General features: G+C 48.1%; 1 protein-coding gene across 2 annotated transcripts in view; it reads left to right on the top strand.

Annotated features, from left to right (window-relative positions):
• DNAH2 (dynein axonemal heavy chain 2) overlaps nucleotides 1-16,840 on the top strand; it is a 3,497,426-nt gene that overhangs the window by 3,151,898 nt on the left and 328,688 nt on the right. For both annotated transcript variants that reach the window (XM_078670326.1, XM_078670327.1), the window contains one exon: nucleotides 1,699-1,847. In XM_078670326.1, coding sequence (XP_078526452.1) covers nucleotides 1,699-1,847 — 149 coding nt within the window. The remainder of the gene's footprint in view (nucleotides 1-1,698; nucleotides 1,848-16,840) is intronic.

Genomic DNA, 16,840 nt, shown 5'->3' with positions numbered 1-16,840 from the left:
ATATAAGTATATATTTATATGCATATATAAATATATATAGTATACACATGTAAACTTAAATTAAGTGATATATATTTAAAATTAATGTTTGATCAATTAAATTATACGGGATTAAAAGTAATACCTGTTAAATGAATTACTACAGATGTAAAGACTTGCAATGTAAAAGTATTCCATTTGATCAAGCAAGGAGGTTCGTGCTTACAAATCCTATACGAAGAAAAACAGTGCTTGTTGACTAGGTCAGTCCAGCATAGAATCTCCTTGAATGCAGAACAACTGCCTTGTTCCAGCCAAGGCTGGGCAGTTCTATTCAGCAGGTCAGTGGAGAACGCTGTGAATGGGAGTTAAATAATTACATGGTGTGCACGGTGTTCCATCTGTGGACTGAAACACACTCAACCTCTTCACAACAAAGGACAAAAAGAAATGCCACTTCTTCACCATCAGGCACTGACAACCCAGAATGAGAGGACATGCATTTCAGTTTCTAGCTCTTGAGCACAATGAACACAATGAAGTTTAAGTACACATTATTTAAAGTGCACTGAGCATTCATTTCAAAATACTGTGGATGTGGGTCAGCTCCTTTACTTTTGTCATGCAAACTGATCAAAGCATTCCTCAGATGTCTTTTCAGGGCATTTCCACCAGTGAAAAAACTTCCTGTGCAAAGGGGCCTAAACATTCCTTCGGCCTGCCATCTGAATAAACCAGTCATTCTTAAATCTTTTTCATAACCACTCGATGGGGGCTAAAAGAGCTCTGCACTCCCTCGACATCAGATGTCTTAAATTCTGTTTGGCTAGGACTCGTTTCTTCAGACAAAATGATAACTATTTGTTTCCTGTGCGATCTCAAAAAAGCCAAAGCTCTGTTTAAATAAGGAATCACCAGATGGATTTCGGCGACAATCACATATTGGCATATGAAAGCCAACAGACACATGTCCACAGGAGTCAGAGTACATTCCTCAAGAATGTTGCTATAACAGCAGTCCTCTATACTGGGATCCCACTAAGTTATGTGTAGAGTAGTCACCTGGAAAGATTGTACACCCTACTGTTTGGACGTTAAAGCAGAGGGGGAATCTATTGTTGAACAGGCAGTTCTGTGTAGTCTCTGTCAATAATGTAAGTCTGTTCCTCCTTCCAGTAGAAATGTTGTTACTCATACTGCTTGCTATTCTGATTCAAGCATGTGCATCGATTAAACATATCAGTGCTGGGGAAATAATAAGTTACCTACCTGTAACTAATGTTCTCTAGTATTGATATTTTTTATAGATTCACGTGCAGCCCTTTCTCCTCTCTACTTAGAGGCTAATTGGTTGTTTATTTCTGCTCATACAAGTGTTGTGAAATCTGAACTATGATGGCCTTGGGGTTGGGGGAGTTCAGAGCACCTCACGTCATTGGGTGGAGGTTGGGCTGGTTTCAATGAGGTGGAAGGGCTAGTAAGCTGGATGCATTTTAGTTTGTTTTTATTGCTGATTGATATTATGCTCGGCTATTAAAGGTGCCCAGAGTCTTCCACTATTTCAACTGAGAATGATTCAAGCAGGTGAGGTGGCTCCATGAAGAATGGCAACACTGCAGAACTACAGTTACAGATAAGTAACATATTTATTTATTCACTTTTAAAGCGTGCATTTTCCTTTCTCTGTGATATAACATGATCTGATGCATTACTCCCCAGGTGAGTGGGAAAATGCCTGCAATGAGATGCAGAGAATGCTCATAGTCCGTTCCTTACGGCAGGACAGAGTGGCTTTCTGCGTGACTTCATTCATAATCAACAACTTGGGTTCAAAGTTTGTGGAGCCACCAGTCCTGAATATGAAGTCGGTGAGTGTTTTTAGCATTGAATGAACTAAACCCTTTTTCTTCAATCCCTAAGCATGCTGGACATGATAACTCAATCTTGTATCAATAATGCCATATAGATCCCGGTAGTGATTCATGTATACCTCTTGATTACATTGTGCCTGTGGACAACCTCACCTTTGAATAGGACTACACCTGCTATACTGTGAAATGATTTTTTTTTTTAAAGCAGAAAAATACTTTTAATCAAAATAAGTATAAACTGTGAAGGTTAAGTTCATGATTACAATTAGAATGAGATTTAAAATCAGCTTGAATGCTACAATAAAAATTCAGATTACTTTTCGGGGGTGGTGGGATGGATTTTGCCGGGGTTCATCCGCAATGGGACAGGACCCAATTCAGTGTTTGGCACGTACCTGTCAAGGGGCTGCACTCAAGCGCCAACAAATTAAGAGACATTTTTTGGGGCATTAGAAAGATTTCTGCCTGATATATACATATAGGAGTAACTGGAGTAAGGAATCCCAAAGTCTGATGTACTTTTAAAGCATAATATCATGTATTTATTTCATGCCAGATATACAGGTAACCAATAAACATCCAATACGTGTTTCACCCGAACGGCCGGTAGGTCAAGGGCTTTCTCAAGGCTGGTTGTAAAGAGGTAGGGATAGTGTTGTATAAAACAGATGATGTAGTTACATAAATTCAAGATCAACAAGAAGATCCACACATATTCATAATCATGTGAATGGGTGGGGTAAGGTGTGATTAGGAGAAGCAAACTGTCAGTGACAAAGTGAGGGGGCGTGGAGAAAAGGAGAAAACACAGAAGGAAAGATTAAGAGGAGCAGTAGGTCAATGACAGAGGTGATGAAGTGAGGGGACTGGGAGAAAGGAAGGAAAACACAAGGAGAAAAGTAAGGAAAAAACTGTCAAAGATTATGTAAGCAAAACAAAATATGCACAGTTCATCGCAGTAATGAAGCCCCTAAACGTTAGTCAGTTTAGCATCAAAGAAATCAAATAAAGCATGAAAGGTTCCTGATAAAGCGAAAGGCGCACAGTACGTCACAGTAATAATGCACTTGGAATTGAGCAATTAGCATCAGTAGGGTTGGAGAGCAACAATCCACTCTTGTTTTATGTAATCAAAACAGACTGCACAGTTCATCGCAGTAATAAAGCCACGAAAAGTTAAGCAATTTAGCATCAAAGAAATCAAATTAAAGAAAGGTTCCTGATAATCAAGGTGAAATATGCACAATCTGAAAGAGACACGTTAGTATTAGATTCCTTTCCTTAGAATATCCCCAGGCGTCAGACTGGATCCGGAAATTTTTGCGTAGCAGTACCCTTGCGCGTCGGTAGGCGTCGTCTGCGGCTCCGCGTCCGTCGTGGGCGCCGTGATGACGTCGTCGGAGTACTTAGACGCCGCCTCCGCGTGCTGACGTCAGTTCTTCTTTTTTCCGCGCCAGCAAGCGCAGATCTGGAAAAAGCAGTAACCCTAGTCACTTTTTCACTAACTTTTTGATCCTTTTTGATTGCTATTTCGAGTCTCTCGACTCCGAAACGGTGCCTTTAGGGATGCCCGGCTTCAAGCATTGTAACGATTGCGACCGGCTGATGTCGGTTACGGATCCTCACCGCGTCTGTTTGTCGTGTTTGAGCGTCGACCACGACGACAAGGCCTGCTCCGACTGCCGGGCCCTCTCTTCGAAAGCCAGGCGGGAGCGGTCCCGTAGGTGCCTCGAACTCCGGCAGTCGGCCCCGCGCCGTGAGAGGTCCCGATTCCATGGGAGGTCGAGGGACAGGTCGCGGGCTCGGAGCCACCACAGCTCCGAGAGTAGGCCGCACTCCTCCGGGTCGAAGTCGTCGTCAGGTAAGAGGCACAAGAAGTCCAAGCGGCGTCATCGCTCCTCGGACTCCCCCCGACGCTCGCGTGATGCGGCCGGGGGTTCGGGTGACACCGCCCACGCGGCTCCGTCGGAGTCGCGGGCGCCGCGTGCAGCTCCACACCCTCCGGTCCCTGGGCTGAACGCGTCGCCGGAGGAGATCGAGCGCTTCCTCATGGCCATGAGGAAACTCTCTCCTCCGACGGGCTCCGCGGCGCTTTCGGGCCCAGCGGACCCGTCTGGGAGCCCTAGCGGGTCGGCGGCTCCGGCCCCGACGCCGTCGGGTGCTTCGGCCCGACGCCGCCGACGCCGTCGGGTGCTTCGGCCCGACGCCGCCGACGCCGTCGGGTGCTTCGGCCCGACGCCGCCGACGCCTTCGGGCCCGGCGCCGCAGGTTCCCGTTATCCCGACGCCGCCGGTGCCTTCGGGCCCGGCGCCGAGGGGTCCGGTTGTTCCGACGCCTTCGGGCCCGGCGCCGCAGGATTCCGCTGGTCCTCCTTCGGGATCTGGTTCGTCGCCGGTGGATCAGACGACCTCCCCGGCGTCGGACCCTCAGGTGTCACCGCCGGCGCCGGCCTCAGGCGGCGCCGTCCCCGGTTCCACCTTCGTTCCTGTTCCGGCGTCGGGACGGCCCCGATGGGCGCCGCTCCAGACGCCGGTTGGAGAGTTCCATCTCTACGAACAGGCCCCATTAGATGAGAACCCTGAATTTCAGGAGATCGGTGATGAAGAGGACTGGGAGGGGTCTGAGGACCCTCTGACCAGGGAGTGTCAGTCTCATGAGGACTGGGCAGGAGACCTTGGGGAGGCCAGTGGCCTGGACACCTCTCCAGACACTGGTTTTGTCTCCCCTCCTTCCGTGGCATCGGAGGAGGGGACAACTTATAGTGTGGTGCTGATGAGGGCTGCCAAGGCCTTGGGCCTTGAGCTCCCCGTCGCGGCCGTGAGGACTAACCTCCTCACTGAGGTCCTTAAACCGCAGTCAAGCTCGGCCGAGCCTCTGCTGCCCTTTAATGAGGCCTTGACCGACGTTCTACTGGGCACTTGGTCCAAGCCCGCTACGGGTTCGCCCGTAGATAGGAACGTGGCCAGACGCCACCGCCCAGCCCCGGGCGACCCATGTTTCCTGTCCTCCCACCCTACCCCCGAGAGCCTGGTCATCCAGGCCTCCAATTCCCAGACCGCATTCCCGTCCGCCCCCCCGGACCGGGAATCCAAGAGGTATGACCAGTATGGGAAGAAGATCTTCTCATCCCTTAGCCTAGGCCTGCGGTCTTCTAACACCGCCTGCCTCTTGGGACGTTACACCCACTCTGTGTGGGATAAGGTCGCGGAAGTGCTGCCAGAGTGTCCGTCGGAGGTACGGGCCAAACTCGGCCAAGCCCTTGTGGAGGGCCGGGATGCAGCCAAGTATTCCATCCGGTGTGGGCTTGTTACCACTGACTCGCTGGGTAGAGCGATGGCAACGACGGTGACGGTCAGACGCCATGCCTGGCTGAGGTCCGCCAACTTCTCGGCAGATGTCCAGAACACGCTTATGGACATGCCGTTCGATGGCCGTCGCCCCTTTGGCGACAAGGCAGACCATGCGCTTGAGCGTTTTAAGGTCTCCAGGGCTACGGCCAAGTCCTTAGGCCTCTCGGGCCAGCGCCAGCAATCGGCTGCCTATCACTCCTTTCGTGGCCATGGAAGGGGTGCGCCCACACGTGTCGCCAGCCACACACCGCAGGGCAATACCCAACGTGGTGGCGGCCGTGGGAACCGCCGTCCAGGTGGTCGGGGGCAGCGGCGAGGTCAGTCCACACCTTCCCCCTCAGCATCCGCCTCAAAACCCTCCTAGTCCGTGCTTACAGGCCCATGTGACGCCAGTGGGAGGCAGGGTTCGCCATCACCACCTCCACTGGCGCACTGTCACGTCGGACAGGTGGGTGCTGCAAATCGTCCGAAGGGGCTACTCCCTCCCCTTCGAGGCGACTCCTCCAGCCATGCCACCGCAGAACCACCGTGTATCGGGGGATCACTTGCGACTACTGCAGGAGGAAGTTACGGCCCTCTTGGCCAAGGGGGCCATCGAGCGCGTTCCTGGGCCAGAAGTAGGGTGTGGTTGCTACTCCCACTACTTTCTGGTACCCAAGAAGGGCAAAGGGGGCCTACGCCCTATCTTGGACCTACGGAACGTCAACGGCTTCCTCCGGAAAGAGAAGTTCAAGATGCTGACACTGGCTCAGGTCCTGGCTGCCCTGGACCCGGGAGACTGGATGGTAGCGTTGGACTTGCAGGACGCTTACTTTCATATCCCCGTCCTGCCTGCCCACCGGCGCTACCTGCGGTTCATGGTGGGCCACGAGCACTTTCAGTTTACCGTGCTCCCCTTCGGCCTTACCAGCGCCCCACGGGTGTTCACGAAGGTGATGGCGGTGGTCGCAGCTCATCTGCGCAGGTTAGGGGTTTCAGTCTTCCCCTACCTCGACGACTGGTTGTTGAAGGCGGGCTCGCCCCGGACAGTCGTCAGCCACCTCCAGACGACGGCAGACCTCCTGCACCAGCTGGGGTTCTCCATCAATGTGCCGAAGTCACACCTGTGCCCCCCTCAGAAGCTCCTCTTCATCGGAGCGGTTCTCGACTTGGCGCGGTTTCGGGTTTATCCGCCCGAACAGCGGGTCCGGGATATTCAGGCTCTGATTCCCATCTTTCAGCCGTTATCCCGGGTTTCGGTCAGGTTGACGCTGCGGCTTCTGGGGCTGATGGCTTCCTGCATCCTACTGGTGCATCACGCCAGGTGGCGGATGCGGGCTCTGCAGTGGGACCTGAAGTTTCAGTGGGCCCAGCATCAGGGCAACCTATCCGACCACGTCCTGATCTCGGAGGGCACTGCGAGACAGCTGCAGTGGTGGCTTACGGACCGCGATTGGGTCAGCGGCAGATCCCTCTCCCTTCCCCAACCGGAGCACGTGGTTGTGACGGACGCGTCCCTCCAGGCCTGGGGAGGCCACTTGGGAGAGGCGGAGATCAGAGGCCTCTGGTCTCCGGCGGAGAACCGGCTCCACATCAACCTGTTGGAGCTCAGGGCGATTCGTCTTGCACTGAAGGCATTCCTCCCCTCTGTCCAGGGGAGTGTAGTGCAGGTGTTCACGGACAACACCACCGCCATGTGGTACTGCAACAAACAAGGCGGGGTGTGGTCGTGGATCCTTTGTCAAGAGGCTCTCCGCCTTTGGCAATGGCTGGAACGCCAGGGCGTGACCCTGGTGGCTCAACACCTGGCAGGTTCTCTGAACGCCAGGGCGGACGACCTCAGCCGTCGGTGCATGATGGATCACGAATGGCGTCTGAACTCGGACGTGGCGCAAGGCCTCTTTCAGTGATGGGGAGAGCCTTGGTTAGATCTATTCGCCACCGAAGAGAACGCGCAATGTCATCAGTTCTGCGCGTTGGAATTTCCAAGGCGGCACTCGCTCGGAGACGCTTTTCGTCGCGAGTGGAGTTGCGGTCTGTTGTACGCCTTTCCGCCTATACCACTTCTGCCCAGAGTGCTGAAGAAGATCAAGTGCGACCGGGCCCAAGTCATCCTTGTGGCTCCGGACTGGGCTCGAAGATACTGGTATCCAGAGCTACTCAGTCTGTCAGTCGATCCCCCGGTTCGTCTGCCTCTTCAGGAGGACCTTCTGTCGCAGCAGCAGGGGACGGTCTTCCACCTGAACCTGTCCAGTCTCCACCTCCATGCTTGGAGATTGAGCGGCGACAGTTGAGGCCATTTGACTTGCCTCCTGAAGTCTGTAACATCATTCTGGCAGCCAGGCGTCCCTCCACAAAGTCGGTATACGCCTGCAGGTGGAACAGATTTGTGGCATGGTGCACAGCAAAGGCTGTGGATCCTCTTTCTGCCCCTCTTTCGGAGGTTCTTCTCTTCCTTCTTTCCCTTGCCCAGCAGGGCTCTGCTCTGGGCACTATCAAGGGCTACCTTTCTGCCCTTTCAGCCTTTCTCAGGCTACCTGATCAGCCTTCTTTGTTCAAGTCCCCTATTGTAAACAGATTTCTTAAGGGCATCACTCACACGTTTCCTCCTGTTCCGTTTGTGATGCCTCAGTGGGACTTGAACCTGGTTTTAACTTTCCTGATGTGCGCTCCCTTTGAGCCACTTCACAACTGTCCTCTTCGCCTTCTGACCTTGAAGACTGCTTTCCTGGTTGCCATCACCTCTGCCAGGAGAGTGAGTGAGCTCCAGGCTCTTTCTTGTACTCCACCTTTCCTTTCTGTCCATCCGGACAAAGTGGTGCTTCGTACCAAACCTTCTTTCCTGCCCAAGGTTGTCACGGCCTTTCACATCGGGCAGTCTATCACCTTGCCAACCTTCTTCCCGCCACCGCATACCTCTAAAGAGGAAGAGCGGCTCCACCGTCTGGACCCAAAACGTGCGCCCTCTTTCTACTTGGATCGCAAACGCCAGTTCCGGGTGGATGACCAACTCTTTGTTGGTTACGTGGGCGCTAAGAAGGGGAAAGCGGTGCACAAGAGGACCATCTCCCGGTAGATCATCCTGTGTATCCAGGCATGCTACTCCTTGGCTAGGAAGGAGCCCCCGGTTGGACTGCGGGCTCATTCTACCCGAGCGACGGCGACTACCACTGCCCTAGGCAGGGGTGTGCCCTTGCAAGACATCTGTCAGGCAGCTACATGGGCATCGCTGCACACGTTTGCAAGACACTACTGCCTGGACATCCAAGTCCGGAGGGATGGCTTCTTTGGCCGTTCCGTCCTCCAGGACTTTCTGGTGTGATTATTGGTTCGCAGACCCACCACCGGGGTTGGTATTGCTGGGGTATCTATTCTAAGGTAAGGAATCTAATACTAACGTGTCTCTTTCAGATGCACAAGTTACTACTTGTGTAACGATATATCTGTAAGAGACATTAGTTAGTATTAGATTCCTTACCGACCCACCCATCCTCCCCGTTCTGCGAACCAATATCTAGGGTTAGGGTTGTCCCCTTCAGGGCCCTAGTTTCAATGGCACCAGTGTTGGTTTTTAACATGGCTCTGCGTTTCTGGCACGTAAAAGCTGTGTCTAAGAACTGACGTCAGCACGCGGAGGCGGCGTCTAAGTACTCCGACGACGTCATCACGGCGCCGACGACGGACGCGGAGCCGCGGACGACGCCTACCGACGCGCAAGGGTACTGCTACGCAAAAATTTCCGGATCCAGTCTGACGCCTGGGGATATTCTAAGGTAAGGAATCTAATACTAACTAATGTCTCTTACAGATATATCGTTACACAAGTAGTAACTTGTGCGTTCATCACAGTAATAATGCATTTGGAACTAAGCAATTAGCATCAGTAGGATCGGAGAGAAACAATCCGTTCTTGTATTAGAGGAACCTCCGGAGGGTATTCGTATGTAAGACATGATTAAATGAACTTGGATTGCCCGAGAGATAGGGAAAAGCAGTTCTTAGTAAGTTAATATTGTGTATGGTCAGAGTCACTGTCATTCTGTTACAGACTATGTCGGTTGACAAAAAGTGCCGTGGGAAAAACAATTAAAATTGTGGTGCTATAAGGGCAGAAGGAACTTACCAAATCATCTTGTAGTTTGCAGAAGGAACGGGAGCAAAACGGAGAGTAAAAAGTCTAATATGGTCCTTACCCTATAATTAACAGTGAGTGATTGTACAGGTGTATAGTGACTTATGGCGATCTAACCCATAGGCGCAAAGAACACAAAAACAAAAAGTGCTGCGTGCTCAAGAAAGGTAGGGAGTGCAAAAAATACACTTAAAAATAAAATGCGCTCTGAGAGATTGTAACTACTAACGCGTCCTGTCTGCATGAGTGCTTTCTTTTTTTTTTTAAATGCATGCGAACGTCATGAAAATGGTATTGTTTGCGTGAGTGCTTTCTTTATAACAATGCATTCAAATGGTGTGAAAATGGTATCGTTTGCGTGAGTGCTTTCTTTATAACAATGCATTCAAACGTTGTGAAAATGGTATCGTTTGCGTGGAGTGCTTTCTTTATAAAAATGCATGCGAACGTCATGAAAAGGGTATCGTTTGCGTGAGTGCTTTCTTTATAACAATGCATTCAAACGTTGTGAAAATGGTATCGTTTGCGTGAGTGCTTTCTTCATGACAATGCATTCAAACATTGTGAAAATGGTATCGTTTGCGTGAGTGCTTTCTTTATAAAAATGCATGCGAACGTCATGAAAATGGTATCGTATGCGTGGGTGCTTTCTTTATAACAATGCAAGCAAACGTCGTGAAAATGGTATAGTTTGCGTGAGTGCTTTCATTATAACAATGCAAGCAAACATTGTGAAAATTGTATTGTTTGCGTGAGTGCTTTCTTTATAAAAATGCATGGGAACGTCATGAAAATGGTATCGTTTGCGTGGGTGCTTTCTTTATAACTGCATTCAAACGTTGTGAAAATGGTATCGTTTGCGTGAGTGCTTTCTTTATAACAATGCAAGCAAACGTTGTGAAAATTGTATCGTTTGTGTGAGTGCTTTCTTTATAACAATGCAAGCAAACGTTGTGAAAATGGTATCGTTTGTGTGAGTGCTTTCTTAATAACAATGCAAGCAAGCGTTGTGAAAATGGTATTGTTTGTGTGAGTGCTTTCTTTATAACTATGCAAGCAAACGTCGTGAAAATGGTATTGTTTGTGTGAGTGCTTTCTTTATAACAATGCAAGCAAGCATTGTGAAAATGGTTTCGATTGTGTGAGTGCTTTCTTTATAACAATTTAAGCAAACGTCGTGAAAATGGTTTCGTTTGTGTGAGTGCTTTCTTTATGACAATGCAAACAAACATCGTGAAAATGGTATCGTTTGTGTGAGTGCTTTCTTAATAACAATGCATTCAAAGGTTGTGAAAATGGTATCGTTTGCGTGAGTGCTTTCTTTATAACAATGCATTCAAACGTTGTGAAAATGGTATCGTTTGCGTGAGTGCTTTCTTTATAAAAATGCATGCGAACGTCATGAAAATGGTATCGTTTGCGTGAGTGCTTTCTTTATAAAAATGCATGCGAACGTCATGAAAATGGTATAGTTTGTGTGAGTGCTTTCTTTATAACAATGCATTCAAACGTTGTGAAAATGGTATCGTTTGCGTGAGTGCTTTCTTTATAACAATGCAAGCAAACGTCGTGAAAATGGTATTGTTTGTGTGAGTGCTTTCTTTATAACAATGCAAGCAAACGTCGTGAAAATGGTATCTTTTGTGTGTGTGCTTTCTTTATAACAATGCATGCGAACGTCATAAAAAGTGTATCGTTTGCATGACTGCTTTCTTTAGAAAAGTGCTTACAAATGTCGTGAAAATGATATTGTTTAAAACTGTAGACATTAAAATTAAAACTGGGAAATAGTGGTAGCTGGGAGGCCTTCCTGTAGGATGGTGTGTGCACCCTTAAGATTTTGGTGTGCGATGAAGTTATCCCAGTGTGGACCCGAGAAAGACTGACTGTCGTGGTTTGTATCTATCCAAGATACGGGAACGGTCTCTGCGGCTAGGGAGAAGGATGCTGGGTTATCGGGCGCTCGCTCCTTGTGGTCTAAAGATAGGCTGGAAGACCTAATGCTAGGTCAGCGTCTGGGGCCACAAAGCGAGATTGTGCGTGGCAGCAGTTTAGCGTAAACTCGAGGAGCACGGAACAATTACCGAATCCGGTGAATAACTGACTCCCAATGACGTGATTCCGTATCACGTGTGTGACAGTAATATGAGTGAGTGATGGTCAATGGACCCAACTTGCACATCAGGAACGCTGTGCTTGGAAAATAAAATATAAAGTTGAAGTGACAAAGAAAATGGTCATCTGGAAGTATTATTTGTGCTTGCCATATATATATATATATATATATATATATATATACAGGAGGGGAAAACAAGCGTCTGATTGAGGTCAGTTCATACTTAGCTGGCGTCTAGGGTGGAGGTATCCAAAATATTCACACTGGGAGATGTTGGAAACTCTGCAATGGTGGAAAAGTGGAGAGTAGCCAATGTACTGTGTGGTATACTGAGCATATGAAAAATCTGAGCAGTAAACGTGATGGAGGATAGAAGGTAGCATGAGCCCAGTGTGGTATAGTGAGTAGACTGACGAGGGATACAGACAGAGGAATATATTAGAGGGTGTTCTATTTCTATATGCAGGGGTAGCCATAGAGTAGATAGAGAAGGTAGAAGTAGGTCGTGGTTGTTATTCCTGCCACTTTCTGTTGCCCAAGGACGACGGAGGCCTTTGTCCTCTCCCAGACCTGCTCTCTCTCAATTTATTCCTCAAGAAGGTGTGGTAAATAAATAATTAATTACCGGTACTATTTTTGAATACATTAAATAAAACAGATAGCTCAATAAATAAGAGACAGGATTCGAGGTATCTGAGTCTAACAGGCTTTAATCAGGCATAAGGGAAGGGACAGGAACGGGATAGCCTGCACGGAAATAGAATGGATGGCAGCTGCAACGTCTAAGTAACAGTACAAGGTATATATACATTACAATTACATTCAATACAGTAGGCGTAGCAGTAGGCGTAGCAGTCGCGAAAGATAAGGATACATGGGCGTAACAAGAAGGCGTGTACAAGGCGTATACATGGACATGTGATGTAGACGTCACAGAAGTGTCATAAGATAGGCGGAAACATGGAGGGGGCTACCTGAGCAGCTGGGACCTTTAACCTAGTGGTGCGCGCAAACGGGCTATGACGTGTGACTAGGGAGAACTGGGGGCTATGACTTCTGCACCAGAAGAGGAGACTAAAGTCTACGGTGTCAGGACGACATGTACCTATGGCATATCTGGTATCTTGTGTTTGGAGTACATGTTGATAGAAACTAAAAGCTATCAGGGCAGAGGCTACTTGACTCTAAGGCTGGTGCATGCATATATTCTTCGTGTAATGCGTGTGCTATGAATCTTCTATGAATATTAATACAGTAATTCTCTTGCATGGAGACATAAAGACTAGACTATAGCTGAAGCTGTTTATACGGTTCAGTAGCTAAGGAATGCAAAGACGAGGAGCTGAACTGATAACTAGAAGCATAACATACTCTTGGCATACAGGCAGGCAGAGCTGGGCACCGCGCTGCGCGGAAGTAAGTGAAGGGTCAGGAATGCAGGTGGGGGCTGTATCGCTCCTCGGAGCGGGTTCAGAAGACTGGAGCTTGAATCTGGCGTCCGGGCCCTTTTGAGGCCTAGAAACGGGGACAATTCAATGAATTAACGTGTACACTGTAAATCGTGGTAACATAGGCCTAGTACTCGTTGCTTTCACGAAAACTGGAAACTGGCATACTAGAGTTGGACACAACTATAATTGCGTCTTTAATCGATCATAGGGGGATACATATGCATATTAATCATGCACATATAACATAGGATGGGGAACACGTAGGGACATAGAACAAGGCAAAATATAATTTTCCTCATTCCCTCCTTGACCCTACGTTTCCATCAGGAAACATCAATATTCATGATACCATCTATCTGTTCATATAGCATCATTTGCTCGTCTCGAATTGTCTTGGAACGGGACTTAGGACTAGGAATACAGGAGGTAGCACACAAGCCGCAAATCGCAGGGCCACATTGTAAACAGAGACAGCAACTGAATATGATCATTACTGCTATACCTATAAATGACAATACCTTCCATCCCCAGGCAGATATGATACTCCAGAGCCAACCGGACCATGTCCAGGTGCCTGGATTCTGGTGTAACGGATGGGCAATTTTATGAAGTCTTGTTATAGCTGAATAAACAGACGGCGCGTTATTAGGAATGAAAATGCAGCAACTAGATCCGATGACTCTACAGGCTCCTCCTCTATCGGCCAGTATGACGTCAAGGACGAGACGATTTTGGAGCACGACAAATCTAATGGCAGATTGCTCTTCAGTTAAATTACCTAGAGCGGAAGTAGTCTCATTCACTACTGCTTCAAGGGTTCTGGTTAACCTACGTATTAACTTACTATTCTGGACAGGGCCTATAAAGAAAAAGAATCCTTTGTTGAAGTCTTGATACTGTTCTAGAGCAGTTTCAGTTTGATCGACAATTGGGGACTCAGTCTCCCTTCTATGTCTAACGTGTACTAGATGTGTGTTTCTGTGATAATCGGATGGGGCTAGAAAAACTGGTGGCAATAGGAAGGCAATATAACATGTTCCATCCCAATCGAGGGGCAGACGTATATATGCGGTCTGACCACACACAAAATAAGAATGACGTGAGGCTTTGAAAATAGATTTCCCACTGTCACTATACTCGACCACAGTAGTACAATCACTATGACCTACATGTGTGGAACCATTCTTTCTGACACATAATTCGCCTTTGACGGGTAGGACTGTTATGGAAGGCGAGTCTGGAGTAGTTTCGGACTGAACATTCAAAACCATGAAATTCGAACAATAATTACCTAAATCATATACTTCATTTTCTAGATCAGAACCTGTTCTGTGGGGAAAACCTTCCTTGTCTGGGAAACATGTTCTATTCAGAAGGGACATATCACTCGAGGATGACGTTAATGTGGACCATGCTCCACACGAACCATTGTGTGAAAACGGATAAGGAAAAAGTGGCAGAACTCCCTTCGGTGTCTGGAAAGGGGGAAGTCGACCACACACCCAACAATTAGTGGCATTGCTGGTCTGGTGTGAATAGTGTAACATTCTGATAAATGTGTTATTACGCATAGCAAGACGATAGGATAACTCGTGAGGAGGCAGGTCACTAAATGTGTGCTCTACTGTAACATTAGGAAACATATGTACATGTGAAATAGGAAAACATAAATGAAAAGCATAACTTATGCAGGTAACCATATGACTCAGAAACATAAAAAATAACAGAGTAACGATGCATCTACTGCAAATATTCTTTTGATAGCGTATTCTCTTAGAGTTTTGACTAACTCTCTCACTATGTGGGTCTATCTCATACATGTCAGGAACCTGTCTAACCGCTTCACCCGAGAGGGACTTAAACAATTAAACTGTCTGACTTGCTAGACCTCAACTTGGCTTTATACTCCTGCTGCGGAGTTTTCTCTAACAGGGGAAGTTTAGAGTCTGTGTCTGGGCAGTCTTTGAGGACAGGGCAGTCTTTGATAAATGTCTTTGGTCGTAATCCATGGAATTTCTTGACGTGGCTGGTATGTACCCAGCCCTTGCGTCCCTCGAGCTTGACTGCGGTCCTTGTTGTTAATAACACCAACTTGGGCTCCTTCCAGCGGGGCTCCAGCGGACTTGAACGATCGAAGTTTCGAACCAACCCGAGTTCACCTGGAACGACTTCGTGCGGTTTCACTTGAGTGTTGTCTGGAAAAGCAGCGGCGACCTGTGAACGACAAGAGTGTAGGGCAGACATCAAGGAAGCTAGGTAATCTGTCAGCATATTACTGGAAACGTCTGTAATCTTTCGGGGCATAGGTGTACCCCACATATTTGGAGGACGGCCGAATACGACCTCGTACGGGGACAGACCTGATCTAGAGTGTGCAACCATTCTCATATAAAAAAGGGCAACTGGCAGTGCTACCAACCAATCTACACCTTTCTCTGCGCATACTTTTGCAATGCGGATTTTCAATGTCTGATTATGTCTCTCAACTAGACCAGCTGCTTCGGGGTGCCGTACACAGTGGAACTTCCACTGGTACCCTAACAGAAGGGATACTTGTTTCATGAGTTCAGAGGAGAATGGCTGGCCGTTGTCTGAATACACGACCCTTGGCAAACCATAGCGGGGGAAAAACTCACGAACCAACTGCCTGGCAGTGGTCGCGGCAGTGTAATCTGGAACTGGATATGCTTCTGTCCATCTGGACAAAGCACATACAACTACGAGGACATACTTGAAACCTCGACATCGCTCCATCTGAATATAATCCATCTGGAGGACTTCAAAAGGGTGGTCAGGAGGATGGAATCCACCTTGTTCCACCGGGACACTTTTACCTGGATTGAACTGACAACAGATCATGCAGGTACGCACTTTCTGCTTGGCTGCTGCTCGTAAATGCTTGTTGAACCAAATGTTCTGGATACTGTCTAACATGGCCTTTTCTCCTAGGTGTACTGGACTATGTACGGTAATAATAATGACTTGAACCATTGAGTCGGGGAGAAACCATGTGGCTTTTCCCTTCGTCAACCATCCCTGATCTGTCTGGACCCCTCCTTGTTCGGACCATTTCTTGATTTCATCTGGAGTGGCATGTGACTGTATATCTATTACATCTTGTGTAGGGTCCTTAACTGTCATACAAGTAGTCTGATCTGGAATGTGTGTCGGTGTCTTGTTAACTGGAATGTCTGGAGTCTGAGTTGTAAGCTTGGCTGTACGATCTGCCAGGTCGTTACCCTGGGAAATGATGTCAGTAACTTTCGTATGTGCTTTGCACTTCATAATGGCAATAGCTGTCGGTAAATGTATTGCATCTAACAGAGCTTGAATGAGGAGGCCATGCTGAATCTTAGTTCCATGAGAAGTCATGAAACCTCTCTCTTGCCAGAGCACTCCAAAGTCGTGTACGACTCCAAATGCATAACGTGAATCTGTGTATATGTTAACTTTCAGGTTCTTGGCACGTATACAGGCTTGGGTCAGAGCGACTAGCTCTGCTGCTTGAGCAGACAGGGTGTCAATACGATGTGTTTCTATAACTTCGGTTTCAGTAGTCACTGCATACGCGGCTACTAGTTCTCCTGTACTTGTCCTCATACATGAACCATCCACATAAAGTGTCAGGTCGGGATTAGGTAATGCAATCTCTGTCAAGTCTTGTCTTGGCTTTGTCATGGTGTTAACAACTTCCACACAGTCATGTGTGGCAGGACTTGAAGTAACTGAGGGTAACAGTGTAGCGGGATTTAAAACGTTGCAGCGTCTGATTTCTATGTGTGGCTGAAACAGTGTCAGTTCATAACCTGTTAAACGTGCAATTGTCAAGTGCTGGGTCTGTGTTCGGTTCAAAAGAACTTCCACGGAGTGTGGAACTTGTACTGTCAGGGAATGTCCTAACACTATGGAATCACTTTGTCTGATAGCTAGAGCTGTGGCTGCAACTGACTTGAGGCACGCAG

This window comes from Lissotriton helveticus, chromosome 12, assembly GCF_964261635.1.
Source record: "Lissotriton helveticus chromosome 12, aLisHel1.1, whole genome shotgun sequence".
Lineage (NCBI taxonomy): Eukaryota > Metazoa > Chordata > Amphibia > Caudata > Salamandridae > Lissotriton > Lissotriton helveticus.
This window is presented reverse-complemented; position numbering and strand designations above follow the sequence as displayed.